This window comes from Limanda limanda, chromosome 13, assembly GCF_963576545.1.
Source record: "Limanda limanda chromosome 13, fLimLim1.1, whole genome shotgun sequence".
In the NCBI taxonomy this organism is placed as follows: Eukaryota; Metazoa; Chordata; class Actinopteri; order Pleuronectiformes; family Pleuronectidae; genus Limanda; species Limanda limanda.
Genome location: NC_083648.1, coordinates 20,239,879 through 20,267,154, shown reverse-complemented (window position 1 = coordinate 20,267,154; position 27,276 = coordinate 20,239,879). Strand labels below are relative to the sequence as shown.

The following is a 27,276-nucleotide window of genomic DNA, read 5'->3' as shown; positions in this document are numbered from 1 at the left end:
CTGACATGTCTGTTGCATTTAATTTAAACGCAAAGGAATGAACTAAAACAGGAACAGCTGGAGGTAAAATAAAGTGAGATAAAAACTTAAATTGAGTTGAGCTTTAGTTTTCCATATGTTACATGTACATGTTATGTGGCGTTATTGTGCTATATAAATGACCTAGATTTTAAATTAGATTTGACTTATTATTGCCATTGCTTTTTATGTTCTGTGCAATGTAATGCTCGTTTTACACTTCGTCCTTTTTGGTTGCTCCCAGCACCTGTACCGTAGCACATGTAATAGAGGAGCCTCGCATTTGAAGCGGCGGCTCATTTGTTTGACCACCATGACTCTGGCCCTTTATACAGTCTATGCTCTGGTCATAGGTTCAGTCTATGGTCCAGACCAGTTCAGACACGTGACTGCTCACTGGTTCACAGTCTGCAGCCTGTGCAGGGAAGCGAAGGAAAGAAGCAAGAGACAGTTACAGTGAGTAACTTAAACCCGCAGTGAAGGTCTTGTCGTGTGAGTCAATTAAGAAAAGTAAGAGCATTGTTTTAGTTCAAGTTGGGTTTGTATCCTTTGTGGGATTTTGGACTCCACCCCCTCAGCCGCCTGCAGACCACGTCGGCGGATCTTATCGAACGAGCAGTTTGTTTACTGTTTACTTTAGTTGTTATATTCTGCAATTAATTCATATTTCTGATAAGGTAAACAAATGCTCCATATATATATATATATATATATATATATAAATGGAATCAAATCAGAGTATTTATAGTGGGGTGTTACTTTGGGAGTATTTATATGGCATGTTGTGGTGACTGATATTTTGTAATGTAGCTTCACTCATAGTCTACTACAATATTAATGATTGCTAAAAGAAAGAAAGATCTAGACTAGACTAGAGCATTCAAAATCTGGTTTGTTTGTGGATACTTTTGTAACTTGCTCATTCTAATATAGTTTAAAGTAGGGCTGAGTGATATGGCCAAAAATATCAAGATAAAAATGTTCATATCAGTCGATATTGATAATTATCAGGATAAGTGTCACATTACCAATATTCCTTTTAAGTTTAAAGGCCGTTCTTTGCTCCTAAATGAAGGCTTGGGTTTTAAACTCTTCTTTATGAGCAGATGATGACAAACACTTGATAAACAACAAAACATTTTAGAAATCTGAGGTTGATTGTTTATGTGTTATACCTCCTTACATCACTATATATTGAACCTTTGTCATACCGCCATTGATGGAAATTACATCGAGATAATCATTGATATTGTTTCATTGCCCAGCCCTGGTTTAATTTTTTATTCTAATCTTTTTTGGTTACTTAATTGTTTATTTATGCCATTCAAAGGTTGTAAGTATGTGGTGAAAAATTCTTGAAAAATCTTGGTGGTTAGTATTCAAAGATTAAAGTTCTTACACAACCTAAAGCATTGCAATAGGACTATATATAAATGCTGATGATGAAACAGTGTATTTATTTATTCATGTTTGTTAATATAACAATAGTGTCATTATGGGACAAGGATAAGAGTTGAAGCCAGTCATGCACTCAAATTTAATTGCAAGAGAATTGTACTGTATTGTGTGTTTGTGCTCCAGTTGCTGCCAGTATGAATGGGGAGCCCCTCTCAGCCCTGTGTACCCCTGCTCTGGTGGTGGATGTGGACAAAGTGAAGAGAAATGCCCAGAGGATGATTGAAAGTTGTCAGAAGCTGGGGGTCCAGCTTCGGCCTCACATGAAGACTCACAAGACTCTGTACGTGTACACACTCTCACACTCATACAATACTTCATATAGCTCAGTCATATTGAGTCTTGAGTGTGTGTGGGTTTCTGTTCATGTCTAGTGAGTGTGCCGACATCATGACAGGCGGATCACGGAGGTGCATCGTGGTATCCACACTTGCAGAGGCCTGTTTCTATGCCGACCATGGATATGATGACATCCTATATGCTTACTCTGTTCCCTTTGATAAGGTTCTCTCAACTCGCCTAATATTACAACTATCATGTAGCACATCCTTTATATGTTGGATATAGAGATTGGAATTGGACACTGCAGACATTACTCATCATAGCAGGAGCACAGTTGTATGAGGTCTTTACCCCTATTTGTATTCAAGAGCATGGTCTTTCAGTGTGAGAGCCGGACTTCAGCTCCTCCCCTTGCGCTCCGGTTTTATTCTGTGCATGTGTGCAACGTCTTCTCTAGGATTTCTCTTCTGCTCTCTGATTTTTTCTGCAACATGTCTCTCAAAATGTCCCAACCTGTACAAAGCCAGGTGTAGTTTTCAAAAGTGAAATCGTCCTCCCCTCGTTGTGGTTGGGTTGCCTTTATGCCTTTGAGAGAGCCTGTAAGAGCAGCTACTTTAACTGGGTTCATGCACTTGCACACTCCACAGCTTTATTATTACATTGGCTTCCCATTGGTGCGCTTGAAGGTAGAAGGACGACACCTTCATGGAGCAGGAGTCCAGTAGGTCCCTGGTCATCCTGGGGCCGCAAAAAATCAAGGATCCTAATAAAAAAAAAGTTACATGATAGAAACCCTGTTGCTAGCAGCTTTAAAAGCAAAATAGATGCCACCCTGTGTTTTTATTTTACTCCTATATTTTATCGAAACAGGACCAACAGCAAAATTAACCAAAACAAGGGCGGGGCAATTTCATATACCTGGGATTCTATTACTCTGAATTCAAAATACTTTTTACCCCCAAAAAATCCAAAAGCAGAGGAAGAAAATCGCAAGAGCAGAAGTTTCAAGTGCGCACGGAAGCAGCATGAGCACGAGAAGAAGAGCTGAGGCTGGAGCACAGGAAATCTGTCCAAGCTCCAAAATATCTGAGTGAAAGCAGACTTTTAGTTTAAACATGAGCAAAGCATGTCTAAGCACAAGCAGAGTGTATTTGAGTGAAAACATGACAGAATCTGAATGTGAAATCAAGGAATCCTGCTTTCACACTGAAGGACCACGCTCTTGAATAAAGATGGGAAAGAACCCATACCGGGGGAACTATTGAATTTATTGAACTAAGCAACTATCAAAACTGCTGTTTTTTTCTGCCAATCAATCAGTCAATTATGTATATGAGTATCAACATGCAGGTCAGAGCAATCAACATTAGTTTGACAGAGTGTCTTATTATTATACTTGTTTATTGTAATGTTCTAGCCTTAGTCAAATTTCTTGTAATCGTAGTGATTAATGTGTGTGTGTGTGTGTGTGTGTGTGTGTGTGTGCGTAGGTAGAGCGTTGTGCGGCCCTGTCAGAGAGGCTGGAACTCTTCCAGGTTTTGCTGGATCACCCCGATGCTCTAGAAAAGCTCAGAGAGAGACCGCTGAAAGACGGTCGGCAGTGGCACGTCTGGCTGAAGCTGGACTGTGGCAATGGGAGAGGTAGGGGAACCACAACTCAGCCGGTCATCTTTGACTGAGCGCCTGCTGATTGTACTTTCGCTCTTTTGTCGTAGCTGGTGCACTGCACTCAGATCCCGCTGCGTTCAGATTGGCTCAGGCCATCGCTGAGACTGAGGGGGTGCAGCTAACAGGAGTGTACGCGCACTGTGGGAACACCTACTACTGCAGGGGAGAGGAGCAAATACAGGCTGTTGCCCGGGAAACCACCAGCTTGACTGTACAGTTTGTGGAAAAGTAAGAATCCTGTAAACTGGTGCTGATGTGTACCACTGTTTTTGAGGCATTTTTAGAAACAAGATATTATTTTTATTTATCTATAGAGACCTTTTTTGGCAGCATAGGTTGTAATGTCTCTGGGTGTTTTAGTTCCCTCTCAGTGATACAAATATTAGAAGCCTTTAATAAAACTACAAACAAGACCAATGTGGCACTCATGACAGTCTGCAAACACCCCGGTTATAATTTAATCTCAGTCCTCCTGGCTTGGCTGTCGTTTTAATAAAAATGAACATTTCAAGGATTACTCTCTACTAGGCTACTTCACTGTATTTTCAATTATCTCATTATTCCGACACCACATGATCGCACAATAAATGTTGTGTTTACAGCTTGTCGGGTCTAAATTGCATTACCTTGTGATAGTTATTGGCCTCAGTACTTATTTAGGTAAATACGTTTTTAGATTTATGCCTTATTGAATGCTGTATTGATACAATCATTAATGAGCTTGTTTCTGGCAGACTGAAGGCCATCGGCATCACCTGTAAATCCAGCATTGGCTCCACCCCCTCCTGCAGTCGCCCAATCAAAGACATGGCGCTGCTCAGTGAGGTGCATCCTGGAAACTACGTCTTCTTTGGTGTGTGGCTGGATCTAAACGTTGTTGTATCGGTGTACGAGTTCATTTTATGTAGGTTTCAAATTGAGATTACCATAATGACCAAAAAGAAGCTGCTCACAAACATGCAGTGAACCATTAATAATCTCCTGAAATCATCCAGAGGGTAAGTATGTGAGAACGTTGATGTCAGAGTCAGTTGCTCCGGACATTCTCTGGAGTTTTTCCTGCCAGTCACCTAGTGAAAACTCTGCCCCCTGAATGATATGCCCAGGTGCAACCCCTCGACTGAACAATCTGAAGATTTTCCTGTTCATAAGAATGTGTCTAACTTGGAGAATCACCTGCTGCATTCTGCATATGTGAAAGGCAACCTCCAGAAAATATCCAGGCAAAGAATTTCCAGAGCTCACATCTGAAAATGCTTAGTGTCACTAAACAGCAGTTGTCGTTTTGGTGTTTTTCAGATGTGCAGCAGTCTGTGATTGGCTCGTGCAGTCTGGAGGACGTGGCTGTGAGGGTTTTGACACGAGTCATTGGACACAGTCCTCACAGGAACCAGCTCCTGGTCGACTGTGGATGGTCTGGACTCAGGTACTGTCATTAGTATTGTTTACCCTGTTTGAATTTGAAGATTAAACAGATAAACCGTTAAATCATATAGAGTTGACAAAATAATTTGTGTAGATCAATAGTATCTATAGCAAGTGAAGCTAATACAGTCAATTGGAGCTACACTGGTCTAATCATGTGGCATGTCTCACCCCACACAATCTTCTAACACACACACCCTCCCAATTTCATGTTTTTTTTTTTAAGCTGCAAAGATTTCCCATCTCTGCCTATATGCTTGTCAATGCCTCTGCTGCCTTGTGCCAGTATTAATGTCCGTGGATTCATCCCCTCCACCACCCCAGCATCCACCTGTAGGTTTTGAGAGGGGGGTTAAACATTTTGGCACACCACTCCCTGTCATATCTATGTAATCATATCTGGGGGAATGATGAATTTAGAGCCTCGATGCCAAAACTCTAAACTTTAGTTAACTGAGTGTTAGCTCTGTATTTGATGAACATGTCAACATGACATGACCTTTCACCTGCTGTTTCCCACCACTCTCAGTCTGGATGGAGCTGGAAACCTTCCCACTGGATATGCTGTGATTGAAGGACATCCAAACCTCAAGTAATAATATCACTCTTACCTTTGATCTGAGCACTAAGCTAACGTGTGACTGAAGTTCTTACAAGGGACTTTTGTCCCTCCAGGTTGTTGTCTATGACCCAGGAGCACGGTAGAGTGGAGCCCATCTCAGGAGAGCTAGACTACAGCAAACACCCCCTCGGCTCGCTGCTCACGCTGATCCCCTACCATGTTAGTAGTGATTAATGGTTTTTGTTTACTGCTTTGACTTATTCTTATTGACTTATTCGACAGTTTGATTTGGGCCATTTTCTCTTGTCTGACCATCTCTGTTCATCTCTTTAGTCTTGTGCAACAGCCATGATGCACCCTGTGTACCACGTGCACTCTGAGGGCCGTCTGCTGCAGACGTGGACACCTACCCGTGGCTGGTGAACGACTTCTTGGATCAACTTGTGATACCTGTGTTTGAATTCACAACTAGTATATGACTGAAGAATATTCACCCCCTCTTTCTCTGCCCCTCTTGGGGTAATCGAGACATATGAGAAGTAGAATGTAATTCCTATTCCCCAGAAGTCTCTGAAGTGATGTGGGAGAAGAAATGTCTGAATAAATCAAGGCTTTAGGACGTATTGTCTCCTCATCATTCCATCAGTATAACTTTAAAGGATTCTTGAAGTGTGTTGGTTTGTGGATTTAAACAAAACATTGTGTTGTGGCAAGGACAGAGTATAATGCTCCGGCCATTTTGCTGCATGTTCCCACTTAATGTTGAATAAAAATAGTTAATGATCATGCAGTTTTATGTCTACTTCTTACATATTACTGATAACACCCTTAGTCATTTCACATACTTCTAATAGAAACCCTTTTTTCAGAAACAAGCTATTTTTTATTTAATGTTAATTTCTATTATTATTATTGCGGTTATTACCATTTATAATAATACCATGAAATGTTTCAATAATAGTAATTCTACTATTTTATTATTGTCATTATTAAGATTATTATCACTTAATATGATCTTACTCTTAGTATTATTGTTATTCTTATTAAGATTAAGAATAAAAACTAGAAGAGATTTTTTTCAAAGTATAAACAATAAATGGTAATCATCAAAAAGAATAGTAATAATTAGTATTATTTCTATCATTATTATTTATTATTATTAACTCGATAACTAATAATATTAATAACTACGCACTGTTTCGATTTTTTATGAATAAATGAAAGTTCATCAACAATAATTATTTCCATATTACTATTACTGTTTTATTATTATAAGTAGCAGTAGTAATAATGTTTTTATTTGTGTTTATATTGGTTTTGATAATAAAAGTGGATTTATTCTAAATTCGTTTGGAAAAAATCTCTGCAGTGAATAATGCTGGGCTGGCGCGTCTGCCGAAGAGCATTCTGGGAAATGCTGTTTCACCAAAGCGGCCGCTCTGATTGGCCGCCGGTTGACCTTTCACTGGGCACGTGGTTTAAAATCATCAGGAGGAGGCGCGGGAAGTTGTCACGTCGTCCTCCCGTGTCCCTGTCAGGCTGTGGAGCTTCTGTTGACGTTCCTCCGGACTGTTCCTGACATCCTCCAGTAAGTTTGATTACACTTCCGCATGTTCTATAGTTTACAGTCGCTGTGTTGTTGTTGTTGTTGACTGCTCACGGCTCCTCTCCCCTGAACACACTGTGTTACGATGTGCGGCCGCTTTCACAAACTCTCCCAGTAAACCTGACTGAGTCACTGCTTTTATACAGGGGATTCAGGTTCGTTTACTCGAGTCTGAGTTGAATTAAATAGAAGTGGAGATAAAAAAGCCCTCATCAATCGAACACAGACAACGTGTCATCATGGCAACCAGGGGGAGTCTGCAGCCTCCTTGTGGGATTTAGTTTTTTGCACAATGCACCTTATGACATGTTGGAGTAATATTCCTACTGTTTTACACCAAATACGTAAGTGTAGGCAAAAGACAGGCAAATAGAAAATGCCCTCTGTAAAAGTGTTTAAGGTGCTACAGGTGGATTATTTTGACATTATCGAAAATAAAAACACATTAACTACTTTAAAGTATTTACACTTGCAGGAAATAAAGACTTAAAAGAGAGAAATATGCATTTATGTGAGGTGATGGGTCAATCAGAAAGTGTTGTAGCATATCATGTCTCTGACTGCGAACATCACACCATAGATGTGTCTCAAATCAGGGGCTGCATCCTGAGACCGCCTCCTTCATGGGCCAAGTAGATCGAACCAAAATGAGATGGACTGGTCTACAGAGGATTTCCGTGGTCAGCTCGTTCTGCCCCAATTGCTGTTACTTTGTGTTGGACATGCCGAGAATGTTTTAATGCTCCTTTTTATGCTCTTGTATACCATGTGCTGTTCAGTTGAGTTGACGCATGATATTCAAGTGTTGGACGTCTCGTTGCTTACCAGCACCATTACCTCTTTGGAAAAAGGTTCTTCCCTGAAGTGCAATGAATCCCTGGATTAGTTAGGGTGGGAAGGATCCACCATTTGGAGCCATGATGCTGTGATGCATTTGTCAACCACATTTGTCAGCCGCATTTGAACGAGTCTTTGAAATAGGACAGTCTAGTGTGGCAATCGGTCTGAATTAGGATACTGCTTATATCGGACACCTCCTTCAGTCTGAATGCTGAGGAGAAATGGAAGGTTACTGCTAGAGAATGTTGCTATTGTAACTGACTCAGAGTTTGCATCAAACGGATAACATGATCAAATTAAAAAACCTTATAAGTTCTGGAGTGTGTGTTTGTTGTGTTCATAACACTGTGTACGTTGTGTGTCTCTACAGTCATGAGCGTGTTGGAGGTGAAGTTCATCGGGGATGGGGACGTTCTGGAGCACATTGTGGACAGACAGGAGGGTAAGGACAGCAGAGTCACCTCAGTGTGTTAGTTATTGATACGTTCAATGACTCCTCAGTCTCACTCACCTCCCTGTGTGTGTGTGTTGTAACTGTCAGGTGTTCAGAGTAATGGTGGCTCTGTGCAGAAGATGGTAACGTTTAAGAGCCCAGCAGGACGGCGGGCCAGAGTGGAAGAAGAAGAGGAGGATGAAAATGAAGTCTTTGACGAGCAGAATTATATTCACGCTTTAGGGGCAGACAATACAGAAGGTGAGTGAGACATTTGTAATCCACTGTTGGTGGTCAACCTTGCTGATAGGCAGCCCTTTTCAATTTGGAATATCCAAATATATTTGTTAGATGGATCACATATTTTCCCATAATATATATTAAACTTTTTACTGACTGGAGCCACATAATGCAAAATTCGAAGAGCAATGCCTCCTGCGAGGCTCAACAGCCCCCTTATAAAACCACATTTAAAGTCACTAGCTCTTGATTTTGATCTGTATCTGTTTTCATCAAGATCCATTAACTGCTCTCTGAGAAATCATTCCAAAGTGTTACAGAATCCCCTGCAATACCCAAGATCTTACCCCTGATTGGGATTCACACCATAATTTATTGAAATTGTATGTCATGGAAATTGGTTAAGTAATTTTAGCGTAATTCTGCCAGTTCCTGTCAGTATATAGGTATAGCCATAGACTGTATATAAAAAAAAAAGTAGTGTATTAGGTAAAACAGATACTTGTTGATATATGTAGTGGGGTAAAAGTGAAAATTAAAATATAAATCTCCTTAAGCAAAGTACAGATGCATGAAAAATATACTCATGCACAGGTAAAAAAGTAAAGTTTTTTTCCATCCCAGCACTGCATCAGAGGATAGAATATTATTATTACACACATGGTCAACTGCTGTACTTCTTTCTCCTGGTACAGCCTACATTAGCATGAGTGCTGCAGATGATAATATAAAAGTAGTGAATGTAAGTGATTCTGTATTTTTTTTCTTGGTTAACAGAGGAAGATGAGGGAATGTCAAGAGTGGCTGGATCCTCCATTTTCACCTTTAAGAAAGTCAAACGAGGACACAGCATGGCTCAGACTGGTGAGAATCTCCACTAGTCTCACACTCACTATATTGTGTAGCATCAACTAGATTCATCAGATGGTTATTAACCTGTTTTTATAGGCTTTACACAAGTTTTTGTGTTTTTAATCATAGCAAGCGAGTTGGCGCGGACTCCTGGAAAAGGCGTGACCTTCAGCAAGACCCCAAAAGTTGAACCCTCCACTCCCACGAGAAGAGGACGTAGTGAGTCCAGTTACCTATCAATCTGTGCACATCCTGTCTTTTGTCCATTTACACACAATCAAATCAAAATTCTTCCTCTCTCTCCCTTGCTGTGTAGACCACCGAGGTGAAAGCAGGACACCACAGAGGGTGAGACTCAAAGGCTCATATAGCTTTTTGGTCATTTGTCTCTCAGCTGTAGCTCTGCTGCTTTGTTGAAGATCTTTTTTTTCAGTGTGACCTTTGTTTGTATGACAGAACAAGAAGGTCCAGTTTGTCTCCACAACACCACACAGGCTCAGGAAGAGAATCACAAGTAAGTTTATGTTAAAATGAAAGTAGTTGATCTAGAACACTGCACTCTACTACTTTACTTTGAAACAGGTAGAGGAAGTGTTGAAAATATTTATGTTTGGACATTTTTTAAGGATAACCATAGAAAATAGGACAAACTCTGACTCTCTAGAAGAGGCTGATACACGCAGCTTATACAGGCAGTGCTGCAGCTCTAACCCGATATCATGGACGCCGAAATGAAAAGCAAGACTTTCCACGATGCAGACGCACCCCACACATCCAGTGTGGCCCGGGCGTTACTGATATACTAGTAATGTATGTTCACTGAGACTTTAGCTGTTATCCAAGTATGTTTTCATTTTTTCTGATAATTTTAGATCCAAGCCTTCGCTCTGAAAGCGACAGTGAGCTGTCGCCCTCAGACTCTGGGGAGGACGATGGCGATGAAGTGGAAGAAGAGCAGAAAGTGAAGAAAGAGGATAAGGAAAACGTGAAGACTCCACGAACACCAAGTAAAGGTTTATCTGCAGCTCTCTACAAGACTCCTGCCAAGAGGAGCAAGAACACGCCTGAGCCCGTCAACCAGGCTAGTATGGTTGAGGAGTATTTTGAGGCCCATGGTAGTTCAAAAGTCTTGACGTCAGACCGCACCCTCGAACGTTTACACACCCCTAAACTGGACAGGGTCAGTGCACGACAGCCTCTAGCCTACATGTTATTAAAGCTTCTGCTTTCCCAAATCTGTGATCTAAAATTTGTGATTATTTTGTGTTAATAGGAGATGTTGGTGCAGCTTTTAGAGGGAAAGCCATCGTGCTACGTGAAAGAGATCCAGCAGCTCCACAGCAAACATGAAAAGCACTTCAGCAAATGGATGTTACAGTTACAGTAAGTGGGATATTCTTTATTGAAAGCTTTTTCTGAGCTTAGTGGATTTTGCTGATGAGAACTGGTAGAAGACAAAATGTGTGTGTGTTTGCATGTAGGTTGGGCTTCAGTGTGCTCGTCTATGGTCTGGGGAGTAAAAAAGCTCTGCTGGAGGACTTCCGTGTGTCTCACTTGGCTCAAGAGATCCACCTTGTGGTTAATGGATTCTTCCCTTCCATTACTCTTAAATCGGTCAGTATCATAGTAAATGTCTGAATCATAAATTAAAGTCTTAAACTGGAGAAAGAGTGGAACAAAAGTCAAATTGTTGAAATTTCAAAGCAGAAACACTAAAACAATATTGATCATGTTGGATTATGTTGTTTTCTTTATCAATTCTTTCATTGCAGATCTTAAATGCTCTGACATGTGAGATTCTGGAGCACCAGGGAAATTTCCGAACACCTTCAGACCAGATCCAGTTTGTCACACAGACCCTTAAAGACAGTGAGTGTGATTCTGACAATTCTGAATGCACCTGAGTGCGACCTGGGATCCGATCACTCAGACCACATTCAGAGGTGGTCTGTGACTCTGACCCACTGCAGTTTCACAATGTGCTGAACGTGTTTTTATTCTTCTCAGTGCACACACATTGGTTTGTTTGTAGCCAGCACCAAAACAACACTGATAAGGGGGTAGAGTATTTATATGTAGCAGAACTGCACACAGCTCTTTGATTCATTCAGGCCCTCCTGACTCCTCTCTCTCTACTGCCGTCTCTCTCACATGCTGGCACCGACACAGACACTCACACACCCACTGTGACAAAGAAGATGTGTCTTTAATTAAGGTACTGCATCCTTCAGAGACTGCATTTAAAGGTTGAGCAGCGTGGGGGATCCTCCTTGGGCCAACGTGTCCCAGGATTCATTGTTCTTAAGTGACAAACCCTTTTTTGAAGACATCATGGTGCGGGCAGGAAAAGCCTGTTGTACACAAGTTAAAAACAAAGAGACATAAAAACGTTCTCATCGTGTCAGCATCCCCTGATGGAGACCACCCCTGAATTGGGGCACAGCTTCACAAATGCATCTGTAGACACACTTCACATCATTTGAACATCATGAATACAAATGGCGTCTATGATTATTTGCATATAGAGATTGGAAGTGATATCAATCCAGGTTGTCACAGGAGTCACATTTTGGACACATTTTAATAACTGGTGTGAAAAGGGTCTCTGTCATATAGCTTGTGTCACTTGGAATTGTGTACCTTACAATGAAGCATGTCCTCATAGGCCCAGATCTTCACGTGTACCTGCTAATCCATAATATCGATGGACCGATGATGCGTGGAGAAAAGATCCAGAGTGCACTGGGGCAGCTGGCATCCCTCCCCAACCTGCACCTAGTGGCTTCTTTAGACCACATCAACGCTCCATTGGGTGAGTGTTTGTTCGTGTGTATACTGCAGTGTAAATTATGTTGTGACTGATACTTGCAGCTGAATCTGTCATCTCTTTCCAGTGTGGGACCAGTTTAAGCAGAGTCAGTTTAACTGGCTGTGGTGGGAGTGTGTGACGTTCCAGCACTACTCAGAGGAGACGTCGTATGAAAACTCTCTCCTGGTGCAACAGACCGGCGCTCTTGCGCTGTCCTCCCTCACACACGTGCTCCGTAGCTTGACATCCAATGCCAGGTACCACATGCCTGATGATATAACGAGCTGTTAAATGGCTAATGCATTGTTTTTAGAGTTCTCATGGATGCATGCATTTTCTTTTTGCAGAGGAATTTTCAAACTGCTGGTGAAATTTCAACTGGAAAACAAAGACAATCCTTCATATACAGGTACACACACATTCAATTCTTGAAAATGCTGAATAGATTTTTTCCTGAAATGTATCTATAGCTGTTTTCAGATAATGAACCCTAGAGAATGTCTGCACACTTGGGTCTTGAGTTTTTAATGGGAGGAGGAACTTGAGAATGACCAGAGGCTCTCAATTGGACATTCATGTTCTCACATACAGCCCCGCTGGATAATTTCAGGAGTTTTTCTGGAGTTCAGTTCATGTCTGAAAGAATCTTATATTGATGATTTTAGTGTTTTCCTCTCGCTATGTGCAGGATTGTCATTCCAAGACTTCTACCAGCGTTGTCGAGAGGCGTTCTTGGTCAACTCCGATCTCACTCTGAGGACCCAGCTGACAGAGTTCAGAGACCACAAGCTGATCCGCACGCGCAAGGTGGAGCTCTGTTTAGTTTTCAACTTGGTGTTATAACCCTATTCAGACTCTAGTGTCCCCGACTTACATATATTTCCTTGATTTTCAAGGGTGCAGATGGAGTGGAGTACCTGATGGTCGCAGTGGATGCAAACACGTTGATGGACTTCCTGGAGAATGAGGAGGGCGACTGAAAAGAGGAAGCTTGAGACTCCTGTTAAATTGAGTTCATGAACTGGCTCTCCCAGCAGAGACACTTTGACTGGATCAGTCACTGATACAAAGGCTTAGTTACATCTAATACGAGACATGCACCCAGCTTACAGGCTCGGCACAGTTGAAGTCAAATGACTGATGAACTTAATGTCCCTTTTGTAGCATTGTGATATTCACTGTGTGTGAATGTGTATATGTTTTCTACCAACATCTGTGTAATTAAAATTAAACACTGAAAGTTAATGTATTGCAATTTATTCTCTCTCATTACAGAAATAGATTTACCTTTAGCAAAACATACATTCTTTTGTTCTTACAAGGCAGGCAGGCATGCTGCTCAAAAAAACAAAAAAAGCTGAGGAAATTATTCAGTTCTCTTCCTCATGTGACGTGCTTATTAGAATCAGAAAGAGCATGTGTGCATATGTGAGGGGGTTAGGAACATAGACTTTATATGGATGAGACGTCTGCAGCCAACCACCAGGAGGTGAAGAAGATACTTTGGCTTCACTTTTTAGGAAGCTGTCATGTCATCCATATTTATATACAGTACGATTCGGATCATGTTGTTTCAGTGTTGGATGTCAGTGGTTTTCTGTGACTGCAATGAATCTTTGAGTGTTTCTGGGTCCAGTGTGTACGTCGCGAGTCTGTTCTGCGTTGCTGTGTGCACAAAGCGAAGCTCCTCTTCGTCCAAATCATTCAGCAGCAGCAGCACCGCATCAAGGGTGTGTGTCTGAAAATATTATCAAAGCAATCAGTTAATGGCTGACATGTATAGAACATTTAACATACTTTGAGTTGTGTTAAGAGATGAGAGGCTACCTTTTTCATAGATAATTTGGTTTCTTTGGTTGATGGAGAGGACAGAGAGGAGAACTTGTCTCTGGAAAGAGGCTTCATCCCCAACCCTTGTCTGATTTTACTGAAAAAAAGAATGGAATATGTTATCTTAACATGTCAACATTAATCTGGCAGCATTTTCAGCCAAGGCCACTACAATTACCTCTGCTAAGAAGGTTATGTTTTCACCACTGTCTGATTGTTTGTAAGCAGGGTAACACAAACTTCTGAGCAGATTTCTGTTTAATTGATTGAAAGTATGTCTTATTGGTAACAAGCTATTCAATTTTAGTGCAGATCCAGGACTTTTTTACTTTCTTTAACATGGTGTGACTTTCACAGTTTTAACAGAGAATATTCAATGATACTGATGAAAAGAATCAGGCACATTGAGCGGACTGATATCTGTGAGTGTTTTTAATTTAGTGCAGCTTGATTGAATGAAAGGAGACAGTTGGGCCTTGGCAGAGGTATGAGCTCTCCTGAATGGTATTCTAGAGCATTTGTGTATACTGGTGATGTTTACTTGGTCTCTTCCATGTTGTAGTTGAGCGGGTCATTCTCTGTCTCTGCTTCTGGAAGTCCGTTTGTAGAAAGCTGGTTTGGGGCGCTGTCTGGCGGCATGGTGACCACATCACCCTCCATCATAGCAAGTGCCATCTCATCCTCTGTCACTACTTTATACACAATACATCATACACATCACAGGTGTGAGCTGTACAAAGATGCAGAACAGCTACGTAAAGTGCCATTGTTTTGTCAACTGCTGGTTTCAAGATCAAGAACGGACTTAAAACTTCAACTTTTAAGACAATATTATAATTTTTTGACTGACTTTATCTTTACTGAAGATCATGTCTGATCAGAATCTGAGGTAAAATTGCTTTGCCAACATACAGGTGTGCCTTAATACAATAATTGCTAACCTCATGACGGATATGTGTTTTATCCAAATCCCCTGGAATACATCACAGTCATCTGCACACTCACCCTGGTTGTCCAGCCTCTGGAGACGAGGCAGGCAGCGCAGCACAGTAAGCCGATACTGTCTGGACTCAGTTCCACAGCACGGGTTCTCGGCAAACCAGAGCACCCGGAGACGTGTCAACGGGCGCAGGTGAGAGAGCTCGGAGAGAGAGGGAATCATGTTCCTCCTCAGATAGAGCTCGCACAGAGACAGACAGTCAGCCAGAGGAGCAAGAGACGAGATGCTGTTGACACTGCAGAGAGAGGAAGAAGAACACCGCCAGGATTCAGTGTTCATGCGGAATAATTCAGTGTAGTAGTAACGTCAGTGTCAACAGTAATATGTGTCTGACCCACCTCAGTGTCAGCACCGTAATGTTGGGAATTTGAGAGAAGATTGAAATCTGGGAGGACAGAGTATAAAGGAGCATTTATATTATGAACAATAGAGAACAACAGTGCATGGTACTCCTGTCGATGTTTCAGGCTGGGCTCATTTGAACTACTTTATATACTGTTGTGTAGTTCAATCTACAGCAATCCTTCAAATTATATAGGATTATCACATCTGTGAGAAGCATACGTCTCAAGAGTCTCAACTTTTCTTGAGCTCATAAAAACAACCTGTTTTCAGCTTTGTGCTGATCATTTTCCAGCTGATTCAAGAGGCCTTTAAAAGAGTTAATTGAGAATGTTCTCAACACTTAAACGACCAGATCATCCTCCAGTTTGATCACAAGCATTCAGAATTAACACATATGGGGACACACGGTTACACTGACATCTGAAAACTATAGCTGTCAGACTAATGTAGTGCATGCAGTAGAAAGTATAAATGCAATTACTAATGAAAAGAACAAGCACCTCTAATATGTACTTAAGTACAGTATATGAGTAAATGTACTTAGTTACTGTCCACCAATGCATCAGAATAAATAAATATAATAATAATATCGATCTACTGTTTTAGTACTCACATCAGTAAGGTTGCATCCCCTGCAAAAAACAGAAAGTAACGTTACCATACCTATGATTTATACAAATAAAAGCTGGAGCTGTCATACAGTCATTGATACCGGAGGTGTGCTGCTCCGATGTAAACACGTACCAGCAGTTTAGTTTCTTTACGCTGTCCAGGTCGGAGGCCTTCGCCTTGGCGAGCACCAGTTTCCGTGTTAGCTTCATATCCGCTTACTAAGTCCACAATATATTACAGATCTAATGTTTTATATCTCCACTAACGACAAAAGCCGCATTATGACGAGCGGGCAAACATTTCAACTGAGTAGTGAGGATGTTGTCGTCCATGATATGAGTGCGCATGCGCGGATCGACCGAAGCGTCCCTAGTTACCAGTACATTCATTTCTGTTTTTGAATTCTCCAGAGACTTATTATTCATAATTGCACAAACTGAAAAGCAAAGCATGAATAACTCAGCTGCTTATTTTGAGTGAAGTTGTATCTTAATGTCTTACATTTAGTGCAGTGTTATCAAAAACACTCCATGTCCCACAATGCAGCGGAATGGAGGGGGTAAATCGCGCCTGCGCACTAAGCTCTCTCTCTTTGGACCCACGTCTCCACTGAAAAGATGGTGAGCGAAGAATGTCCGCGGTGAAATCCGCGTCAATCTTATGGTTTCTGTGCCATAAATGACACAGTGAAACATTCTGTACAATTGTCATGTTCCCTCGTTTACACCCGATCGTTTATTGTGTACGATGAGTGTTTGTGTTACCAGGAAAAACGATGTTTTCATTTCACATTGAGACAGAAATGGCCGCCACCATGGCCACTCTCCCCAGGTGTCAGTGCCGGGCGGGCTGTGAGCTGTACGGTGGCTAGTGTTAGCCAACATCGGAGCCGACGTTCAAAAATTAAGCGGAATATTCTAATCTATCTGGAGCCCGTCGTCCCCTGACTCGGCTCAGGGTTGTTGATCTGGATGTTAGCTATGTGGCTAACATGCTAACGAGAGCTTGTTTAGCATAGCTGGTTGCACTTCTGCGGAAGGAGCTGGTTCAGAATGTGTTCAGTAACACATTAAGTTACACCACATGGTGTTTGTCCCCGACACGTTCAGCTGTCATTATGTAACCCACACAATACTGACTTTTCCAGGGTTTCAATTTAGTTTTTATTAAAGAACTGTAAGACACGGTCCTGATGGGAAAAGAAATTACTTGTTTGGTGTATTACTATGTGCCCCTGCTATGTTACTCATTGTGTCCCTGTTACTATCTTCCTGTCCACAGGCCAAGCGCACTAAGAAGGTGGGGATCGTTGGTAAATACGGCACGCGTTATGGCGCGTCGCTGAGGAAGATGGTGAAGAAAATTGAGATCTCCCAGCACGCTAAATACACCTGCTCCTTCTGCGGCAAGGTAAGGAGGACTTCAGAGTTTGCTGTGCTAGTTGAAGTTGATGTTTTGGAGAAAGTGGTGTGAGTAACGCCCTCATTGAATGGGAAATAGATTGAATGTGCATATAACTTTTCTAGAGTTATGGACCATAAAACGCATTCACAGATTCATGCAGCACTTGTACACACAGCGAGTCCATTTAAACTCCATTCATACACTCAACTGTCGGTGTCTTAGTAAAAGTATCTTGTCCAACGACACTTGAGAATGGAGACTGGAGGAGCTGTGGATCGGACCATTAGATGGCACCGATCTTGATGTTTGAAGCTGACACCAATCTAGAAATTTGTATATTGAATCAGGACAATAAGATGTATTAATGTGTCATTAATCTGTTTACTTATATTCACAGACCAAGATGAAGAGGAGGGCTGTTGGTATCTGGCATTGTGGGTCCTGCAGGAAGACAGTGGCTGGAGGCGCCTGGACGTACAAGTAGGTTTCTTTTTAATTCAGTAGCTGTATATATCGTAAGTGTATGGAGAGAACTGTTAATTATACAGCATGAAGTTTAGTATAAATTATAAAACCATGTCCTTGCTAGACGCTAATATGGAAAATGAAGATTTAAAACAATTCAAATCCCATTAAATGGAATGAAACAGTATATTTAACATGTTCGAATAAAGCATCTCTTTGATTGCAGTCTTGTAGTTGTCATTTTAAGGAACTGCTGTTTGGAGACGTTCCTCAAAGCAGTATAACAAAGTTTGTCATGTTGAGAGCAAGAGGACTTTAGTTTAATCCTGTGTCCATAATGTAAACTTTGCATACCCTTGAGATTCAGCAGGACCGGGATGTAGAATGTCACATTTGTCATTTTCCATTTAAGGAAAAGGGAAAACATCCACACATCAGATTTCCCAAATAAAATTCAGGGTAGCCAGTTATTAAAAATCGTCAGTTTAAAGTTAAAGTTGGGTATGACAGGATATGCATTATAAAGCCTTTGGGTGTGGGGCTGGTCTATTCATTAAAATGAACCTTTTGTAAGTAATCTTTTATATATTTTTTTTCAGCACAACGTCCGCTGTCACAGTCAAGTCCGCCATCAGGAGACTGAAGGAGTTGAAGGACCAGTAATCCAGTGAATCAATCACTGGTGGATATGGGACTTAGTTTTCTATAAATTAACCGGCTGGACATGACAACGTCTCAAAATAAAGCGGTCTGGAGTGGAATCCCATGTTTGTCTCTTCGTTCATTTACTTTATAACGTAGCACTCTAATTACAACTTATAAGGGTGACATCACAGATGAAAGGATCTTCTTCTGTCCTGCATGTGGCTGGCAGGCAATACCTGCACTGGTCCTTTAGTGAATTTGGTGAGTAACCCACAGATTTAAGTGGCGTCACTCTGAGTTCAGATTGCTGTATATACCCAGTAACCTCTGGTCAATAAATCTGCTAGATCACTGACTCAGATCAAAAGGCTTGCCTATAAACTGCAATTAAAAGTGGTTGTTTGATGAACACCTGTATATCTTAAATGTGGAATACACATGATTTTAAATGTAGGTACTGGCTTTACAGATACGAGGTTTGACATCAGTAATGACTGCAGTAAATTGTACTTCTTGTACCAGTGTATTTCTTGTATGCTCTATTTATGCTACTTTAAGAGGCCAGTGTCAGTTCATTTTGACAGTTTATCGTAGAACAGCATAAAATGGGTTCACATGTGACTCAGTCTTTGATGGCACTTTAGTGTGAATACACAAACAAAACCTATTGCACTTAAACACCTCCAAATAAAATAAATAATTGTGCAAACTAAAATTCCAAATCATGGTGAAATTAGAAGCTAAAACTGGTAGGGGGGTGTATGGGGATTTTGACCAAATATAACATTATTTAATTCATCAACAGATCACAAAAGTAAATGCCTTCTGAGTATTTAGTTTAAAACTGATGAAAAACATTTCAACTATTGAAAGTAGAAAAAACATCAGCATTAAAACCCCAACAAAAGATTATGTATTCAGTGTGCAGGGGTAAAAGAAATATATTTAAAATTTGTGTATAAAGTCATCTAAACGTATGCTCCCTGTTGAGGAAAAATTAACATAGGTTGTAATTTGAATATCTTAAGATAGCAAAGTAACACAACAGACATCAATTGCCAGAAAACCTCTGACAGATGCCAGAGTGTCTGCCTGATGCACTGAAGATGGAGAAAGAGGAACTGGCAGAGGCTGCACAGCTCTTGGGAAATCTGTAGGTGGCAGGAACAAGTGATGCAGGACTCGCATTGTAAAATGTTGTGTTCCCCTTCAAAAATATTTCTTATTTGCCAAGTAGTACATTCTCAATGGAAGGAAAGCTGTTCAGAGTCGTTATGAAATTATTACGATATGCTTTATTGAATAAAGCACAACAGAATGTTTGATTGTTTTCAGTTTGTGTTTCGTTAATTTTTTTTTTCCACAAAGCTCTTGGTTATACATTTTGATTAAAGCAAGAAGATCAGAGAGCCATTTGTTATATTTTAAGATTAGTCTTTTATTGCCTCCTCACCAAGAGTAAATGTAGGTGTTTCAGCAGCACAAGGTGCGAAATAGCACAGGCAGTTAAAACCAAATGTGAAATCAATGTCGGGAAAGAATAAGTGCATAAAATAAATATGCACAAATCACAAGTCGAGCAATATACAAAAGTTAAAAAAACTATTTACAGTCTAAAAGTTAAATGAGCTGCTAATGTTGCAGCAAAGTATAGTAGATGGTACATTTTGATCTTAGTACTTTCTACTTTCGTGGCACAACAGAGGGGCTGGCTGTATATATCAATATAAATAGGCCTGTGGCTGAGGGGTAGAGTGGTCGTCCTCCAACCTGAAGGTCGGCGGTTCGATCCCCAGTCTGAACCATCTGCATGCCGAAGTGTCCTTGGGCAAGATGCTGAACCCTCAATAGCCCCCCATAGGATAACAAAGTGCTGCAAGTAGATGCACTGTATGAATGTGTGTGTGAATGGGTGAATGTGAAACTGTACTGTAAAGCGCTTTGAGTGGTCTTCATCGGACTAGAAAAGCGCTATATAAATACAAATCCATTTACCATTTAAATATAAGATGATAAGAACCATGACAATAAGCTGTTAATTATTTGAATAATGTGGTATTAACTTAACCATTCCTGCTGGTTACAGTTGAGGTAGCCACATCAGCTTAATGTGTCTGTCAAATGAAATACCCACAATTGTCACTTTTTCATATTTAATGAAAATTTATGTTGACAAAATAAATAAATAGCGAATATTTATTTAATAATAACACTGACTAACTATTATTCAACCCACAAATGCTTGACCGGAAGTATTTGCTCGATTTTATTTTATATTTTTTTAGTAGATTTCCGGTCCGGAGCCTTCACCGGAAGCGGCCTCACAGTGGAGCTCTGCAGCTAGGCTCACTCTTCCACAGCAGTGTCAGAAACAATTATGGCGGCCTCCAGTGTTTTCAGACCGGGCTTGTTTAACAACAAAGTCGCGATAGTAACGGGAGGAGGCACCGGTATCGGTAAAGCTATTTCTGCTGAGCTGCTGGAGCTGGGTGAGTGATGCGTGCAGGAGGCTCGGTCTTCTTCGTGTGTTGTTATCGGTGAAGTGAACAGAATCTGTCTGACTGTCAGCAACAGTCAAGTGAACTTCGACACACTTAGAAACAGTGGTGGGAAGTAACGAAGTAGAAATACTCTGTTACTGTACAGCCGTGGCCAAAAGTTTTGAGAGACACAAATATACATTTTCACAAAGTCTGCTGCCTCAGTTTTTATAATGGCAATTTGCATATACTCAAGAATGTTATGAAGAGTGATCAGATGAATTGCAATTAATTGCAAAGTCCCTCTTTGCCACGAAAATGAACTTAATCCCCAAAAAAACATTTCCACTGCATTTCAGCTCTGCTACAGAAGGACCAGCTGACATCATGTCAGTGATTCTCTTGTTAACACAGGGAAGAGTGTTGATGGGGACAAGTCTGGAGATCACTCTGTCATGCTGATTTAGACAGAACACCAGACTGGAAGCTTTAAAAGGAGGGTGGTGCTTGAAATCATTGTTCTTCCTCTGTTAACATGGTTACCTGCAAGGAAACACGTGCAGTCATCATTGTTTTGCCCAAAAAGGGCTTCAGAGGCCAGGATATTGCTGGCAGTAAGATTGCACCTGAATTTACCATTTATCGGATCATCAAGAACTTCAAGGAGAGAGGTTCAATTATTGTTAAAAAGGCTTCAGGGCGCCCAAGGAAGTCCAGCAAGCGCCAGGACCGTCTCCTAAAGTTGATTCAACTGCAGGATCGGGGCACCACTAGTGCAGAGGTTGGTCAGGAATGGCAGCAGGCAGGTGTGAGTGCATCTGCACGCACAGTGAGGCAAAGACTTTTGGATGATGGCCTGGTGTCAAGAAGGGCAGCAAAGAATCCATTTATCTCCAGGAAAAACATCAGGGACAGACTGATATTCTGTCAAAGGTATAGGGATTGGACTGCTGAGGACTAGGGAAAAGTAACAAAACATAAAAATCTCAAAACTTTTGGCCACGGCTGTACTTAAGTAGATTTTTCACATATCTGTACTTTACTTGAGTATTTATTCTCCTGACGACTTTTTACTTTTACTCGCTACATTTGAGCACAAATATCTGTACTTTCTACTTCTTACATTCTCAAAACTGGCCCGTTACTTGAGCAGCGGAGGTTGGCGGAACATGCACCTTTACACACGGCGCACCTCTCTCTCGCTCCTGCAGGAGCTGGGTTCAGTCTTTATTATTAGGGCCCGAGCGCTGACAGGCACTGACAGACGTGAGGCCCTATTGAAATTGTTGATTATTTTTCAGGCAAATGAATTGGCTTTTTGAGGGCTTTTATTAGGTGACTTTACATGATTTTTTTGAAGGTATTCCTTTTTTGATTCACATTTGTTTTCCCTTTCCTGCTTCGTGTCAACATCTGCACATAAATAAATAACTCGAAGCAGCAAGTGGTTAACTTGTCTTAAAGAAAATATTGGAAGTAGTTGGTTTAAACAAAAACTGTTGGCAAATAGACTATCATTGGTTGGCCGTGTCTACTTAGTCTTACACGTCCACGTAAACAAAACAAACAGATTTAAAACAAGTCAAGATGGAAAAACAAACAACACAACCAATTATATAAACAAACGCAAAAACATCTTTCAGCCAACCCAACCAAAAACAAACACTGTGTCGTGGACAACTCGCCAAATGGAACCCTGGGTAATCAGGCCCAGTTTTCCACTCACTATAATGCCAATATAATTTTTGCAAAGATATTATATATCTATATATTGCCAATTCCAATCCTCAGTCGCCCTTTGTGCTGACTCAACACAACTTAGAAGCTGTTGAGTCTTTATATATGTATTGTACAAACTGGCTAATGTGTACAACTTCAAGCAGGATTGTGTCTTCACTTTGCCGTCTCTACAGGCAAGAGACCCTACAGGTGTATTGTCATCCTACTGGAAACAAATGCAAACACAAACGCAGGCCCATTCAGTGAAGATAGTCTAATGATAAATAAACAGGCTTACGTGTAGATGTGTGGACAAGCTGGCGGGCAGATAAACAGGCAGTTACAAAATACAGCTAATAGACACAAAAGGTTAGTGTTGAAGTGCCGTCAGGCAAGACACTGATAATTTATAAACTTCAAAATAAAGTCACCAAAATACTGTAACCAAATTTGCACCTTAAGATATTCAATTGGATGTATTTTGGAGATGTAATTTAGCATTCAAAAAAACATTGGTCTTCAATTATTTATTTCCTTGTTCAGTCTGAAATTTGGCAGCAAAACGAAACTGTGTCCAGTGATTTTTCTTCTCTGTACTAGCACTGTCCAGAGAAACTATCTTATTTTGTTTGCCTAGTTTCCCTTTGCTGAGTTATCATAAGGGGCATTGTGTATTACTCCTGCTACTGATGGAAGGTCCATGTTTAGTTATATTTACAGACTTTTTTTAGTGGTTATACTTTGGTCTATTAGTGTTATTAGGTAGACTCAAGAGGCACTTGTTTATTCTGTTGTATTGATTCTTTGTTGTCTCTAGAAGTTCAGATGCACTTGTCCAATACTATTTTAACCTCAGCATCTCGGTTCAAAATTTGTAAAATTATACATTATATATATAGTGTTGTTATAATTTTTCAGTCAGTTTAAATAAATACTGAAGAGAACAATGTTGGGTTGTTTTGTGTCTCTATAGGCCTACTATAAAAAGCACTTAGCATTTTTAATTTTGGTACTTGTACTTTTACTTTTGAATGAGTAAAAATGGAAACATTGACTACACATGTCAGTTTAACAGACAGATCTTATTATGGTCAAAACAATGTTAATCACACATGTACTCCACCATTGTTATTGATGGATAAGTATAATTTTCACATGGTGATCTGAGATGATAACAAATCCACTGGAATGTCTTCTGTCATCCATCCAAAGAGACTGTGGTGGCTTCACTCCAGAATACAATCTCCTATTTGTCCCAGAGGTCAATTAAAGATCAATATGAGATTTCGATTATTTTCTCATAATTCTTAAACTCCTGACAAATAGCCTTCCTCTTGTCTCAGCCTGATCCTAAGTTTAACATTTGAATTGCTCCTGTTTCTATCTCCATCAGCCAATATAAAAAATTAAAAAAAAATACCTAAAAGCCTTCAAAATATCTGACATTTGTCTTAGTGATACAATTCAAACCCAAAGGAAACTCAGAGAAACCAATGAGCACAGCAGAAGAACTCCTGGTCATGAACTTTTGTCTGGTTTTTATCTTTCATCTCTTTGCTCCTCATTTATTCTTAGGGAGATTTAGGAGAAACAAATCAGAACTTAGTAATGTTCCAAAAAGAAGATGATACATTTCTTATGAGTCAAAGAAGAGACAATTGTGAGCTGCAAACTTTTCCTCTGGGTAATCACAACACGTCCTTATGATCAGCAGCTGCTTTTCTAGACAAACTGACTAGGTTTTTCACCTCAGGCTGCAGTGTGGTGATCTCCAGCAGAAAGGCAGAGAGGCTGGAGGTGGCAGCTCAGGAGATGAGACAAAAAATCCCTCCCTCCAGCCCGGCACGTGTCACCCCTATCACCTGCAACATCCGCAGCGAGGACGAGGTGAGCCTCCCTCCCACTGAGCCCCAGTGCGTGATCCCCTGGTTGTGAGGAATAATCTCTTTATTTCACTCTGTGTGCTGCAGGTGAAGGCTCTCATGTCCTCGGTTCTGAAGCAGTTTGGCCGAATAGACTATCTGGTGAACAATGGCGGAGGTCAGTTCAGCAGCCCAGCAGAGCACATGTCCTCCAAAGGCTGGAAGGCGGTGATAGACACCAACCTGACTGGAACATTCCACTGCTGCAAGGAGGGTGAGCTGCAGCCAGCGAACACCAAGTTACTGTGTTTTAAAGTTCTCTCTTGTGACCATGTTGCCGTCCTCTCCACACAGCCTACGCCGCATGGATGAAACAGCACGGAGGTGTGATTGTCAACATCATCGCTGACATGTGGAAGGGATTCCCAGGCATGGCGTAAGCACCACCTCCCTCCTGATTCACACACAAACACACAAACTGGCACACTCTTTTCCTCTTCTCCTGTAACACCTCTTCCCTGTGCAGCCACACAGGAGCCGCGAGGGCAGCGGTGGATAATCTAACCAAGAGTCTGGCCATCGAGTGGTCTCCAGCAGGGGTCCGAGTCAACGCTGTGGCACCAGTACGTACCGGTCATGAGTCGGGGCAGAATCAGTTTTGGAGTTTTTCCTTTGATTTGGGGTCAATTTCAAGCCTGTGCATTTGTCTGGTTGCAGGGTACAATCTTTTCCAAAACTGCAATGGAGAACTACAAGGAGCTTGGACCAACTCTCTTCAAGATGTCTGTTCCATTCAGCCCTGCGAAGAGACTGGGAGTACCAGAAGAGGTGTGTTACCACTGAATGACACAATAACTGCAACTTAGTAATGTTATCTATCTGTCGGTCTGTCTCTCTGAATGTCTGTCCGTCCGTCAGTCAGCAGCAGGTCTTTACCTGCCACTGCAGATCACTTTATCAGTTTCAGAAAGAAAGCTGCAACCTGCATTACCACAGACTAAACAAACAGCTCATTCCAAACAGGCATTACATTACATTACATCAAATTTCATTCAGCTGATGCTTTTATCCAAAGCGACTTACAATAAGTGCATTCAACCATGAGGGTAGAAACCCAGAACAACAAGAATCAATAAAGAACAATTTCTTCAAAAAAGCAAAACTAAAAAGTGCTATAAGTAAGTGCCATGTCAGTGCTAAATTGTTTAAAATTGTAATCAAGGTATAGTCGGAAGAGGTGTGTTTTCTAATGTTTAGCTCGCAGTGAGGGAGCAACGAGCTGATTGACAGATGCAGTGCGGAGTGAACGGGCTGGGGTGTAACGTTTGACCGTGTCCTTGATCTAGACTGGAATGATCTGATAAGGCCCTCTTATCTGCTTATAAGTTTATCAACATCTCTGAAAGTAACTGAACATCATGATACAGTTTGTGGCAGAGCTGTTGCATTGCCTTACATTTGAGTGTACAGGTGCACCTGATGAACAGTCAGTGGCCATTGACTGTATATGATAATTTGCTCTGTAAAGAATCAGCGTAATCACTGCTTATTAAAAACACCACACTGCAATAGCTGTTGTCTGGTCATGTAATATCCTCCTCACTGTGTTTCTCTGCAGATCTCATCAGCTGTGTGTTTCCTGCTCTCTCCCGCCGCCTCCTACATCTCTGGAGCCACTCTGAGGGTTGATGCAGGACAGAGTCTGTACAACTCCCCATGGGAGATACCAAGTATGAACACTTTTAAGATACCCACATCCACTCGTCTACACTTTGAGGTATGAATGCATATTTGCAGTATGTTCTAACTTCTTGTGTGTTTGTCTCCAGACCATAGTTCGTGGCCTGAAGCCCCAGAGGGGGAGAACCTGGATGCTCTGAACGACCTGCTCCACCCACAAAGCAAACTGTGAAGTGATACAGTCTGAGCCTAATACATTATGGCACAATAAGCCAATAGGCATCAGGGACGTTGAGTGTAAGACAGTTATTTTGATTATTACAGTTGTGTACATAATTGTTTGAAATTTTGTAGCAACATTAGTTAATTGTGTCTTGTCTAATGGTGTGTGACATAAATTATGAAGAGCAGTTTTCTTTCTCAAATAACTTTGTTATTTTGTTAGTAAACATACTGCTGTTTAAAACAATTGCTAAATTGTTGCAAAGTGCTTTGCAAATAAACAACACAACAGAAATGAACACGATTGTAATATTTGTAAATAATTTTGAAAAATAGTGAAGCTTTTGTTAATTTCAGTGATTTAGTGTCACTGAGACAGTTTCAAAAATAAGAGCTGTACAATGTTGAATCAAGATCATTTTTGTTTGATGCAGTTATTTTTTGTCTTTGGTAGATTCTTGATTTCTTAATGTTCCATCAGGAAAGGTTCAGTCATGTATGGAGAACAGAAGCCTTAATGAAATATGATGAAATGTTGAGCTGTTTTTCCTTTGTATTTTAACTTGAAGGGGATGAGGCAAATGTAAAATTATTTGTCATTCAAATAAAAAAAGATAACTAATTAAAATAATAAACAAAATATATTTTACCACAAAATGCCCATGAATGCAAATTACTTTTAGAAAAGCAAACCAGACGATTTATGGAATAAGTGTGTACATTAAACTTTTTGAGTTATCTCCTGGGATCCCGCATGTTGGTAACATCTTGGATACCATTAATTATAAATGTTTGTTATTAATATTTTGTTTTATTTTGTAA

The 27,276-nt window shown here is 40.8% G+C and overlaps 5 protein-coding genes across 8 annotated transcripts; 4 read left to right on the top strand and 1 right to left on the bottom strand.

Annotated features, from left to right (window-relative positions):
* Positions 1-357: 357 nt before the first annotated feature.
* On the top strand, positions 358-6,196 carry zgc:162816 (uncharacterized protein LOC571260 homolog). Of its 4 annotated transcripts, none has more exons than XM_061084694.1 (10): positions 358-474; positions 1,600-1,756; positions 1,848-1,977; positions 3,246-3,396; positions 3,471-3,651; positions 4,158-4,276; positions 4,723-4,849; positions 5,378-5,440; positions 5,524-5,629; positions 5,744-6,196. In XM_061084694.1, the coding sequence occupies exons 2-10, from the start codon at positions 1,611-1,613 to the stop codon at positions 5,831-5,833; spliced, it is 1,113 nt and encodes a 370-aa protein (XP_060940677.1). In that variant the 5' UTR covers positions 358-474; positions 1,600-1,610; the 3' UTR covers positions 5,834-6,196. The 4 variants fall into 4 exon arrangements, with proteins under 4 accessions (XP_060940677.1, XP_060940678.1, XP_060940679.1 ...); XM_061084695.1 differs by having other exon boundaries at positions 358-500; XM_061084696.1 differs by having other exon boundaries at positions 358-510.
* A 736-nt stretch (positions 6,197-6,932) lies between these two features.
* On the top strand, positions 6,933-13,402 carry orc2 (origin recognition complex, subunit 2). Its single transcript, XM_061084368.1, has 16 exons — positions 6,933-6,998; positions 8,227-8,298; positions 8,398-8,550; positions 9,307-9,393; positions 9,511-9,600; positions 9,698-9,729; positions 9,838-9,895; positions 10,254-10,561; positions 10,655-10,764; positions 10,863-10,995; positions 11,154-11,250; positions 12,047-12,193; positions 12,276-12,447; positions 12,538-12,599; positions 12,879-12,997; positions 13,087-13,402. The coding sequence occupies exons 2-16, from the start codon at positions 8,229-8,231 to the stop codon at positions 13,168-13,170; spliced, it is 1,722 nt and encodes a 573-aa protein (XP_060940351.1). The 5' UTR covers positions 6,933-6,998; positions 8,227-8,228; the 3' UTR covers positions 13,171-13,402.
* Positions 13,403-13,457: 55 nt separating this feature from the next.
* cfap410 (cilia and flagella associated protein 410) lies at positions 13,458-16,296 on the bottom strand. The gene is made up of 7 exons (XM_061084367.1): positions 16,110-16,296; positions 15,979-15,997; positions 15,359-15,405; positions 15,026-15,255; positions 14,562-14,712; positions 14,018-14,117; positions 13,458-13,928 (listed from the first exon to the last, which is right to left on the bottom strand). The coding sequence occupies exons 1-7, from the start codon at positions 16,184-16,186 to the stop codon at positions 13,764-13,766; spliced, it is 789 nt and encodes a 262-aa protein (XP_060940350.1). The 5' UTR covers positions 16,187-16,296; the 3' UTR covers positions 13,458-13,763.
* A 264-nt stretch (positions 16,297-16,560) lies between these two features.
* On the top strand, positions 16,561-18,612 carry rpl37a (ribosomal protein L37a). The gene is made up of 4 exons (XM_061083996.1): positions 16,561-16,597; positions 17,259-17,387; positions 17,779-17,861; positions 18,446-18,612. The coding sequence occupies exons 1-4, from the start codon at positions 16,595-16,597 to the stop codon at positions 18,507-18,509; spliced, it is 279 nt and encodes a 92-aa protein (XP_060939979.1). The 5' UTR covers positions 16,561-16,594; the 3' UTR covers positions 18,510-18,612.
* A 2,210-nt stretch (positions 18,613-20,822) lies between these two features.
* pecr (peroxisomal trans-2-enoyl-CoA reductase) lies at positions 20,823-27,111 on the top strand. The gene is made up of 8 exons (XM_061084178.1): positions 20,823-20,980; positions 24,444-24,577; positions 24,661-24,826; positions 24,907-24,988; positions 25,079-25,175; positions 25,270-25,380; positions 26,171-26,282; positions 26,382-27,111. Exons 1-8 carry the CDS (start codon positions 20,869-20,871, stop codon positions 26,462-26,464), a joined length of 897 nt encoding a protein of 298 aa, XP_060940161.1. The 5' UTR covers positions 20,823-20,868; the 3' UTR covers positions 26,465-27,111.
* The last annotated feature ends 165 nt before the right edge of the window (positions 27,112-27,276 follow it).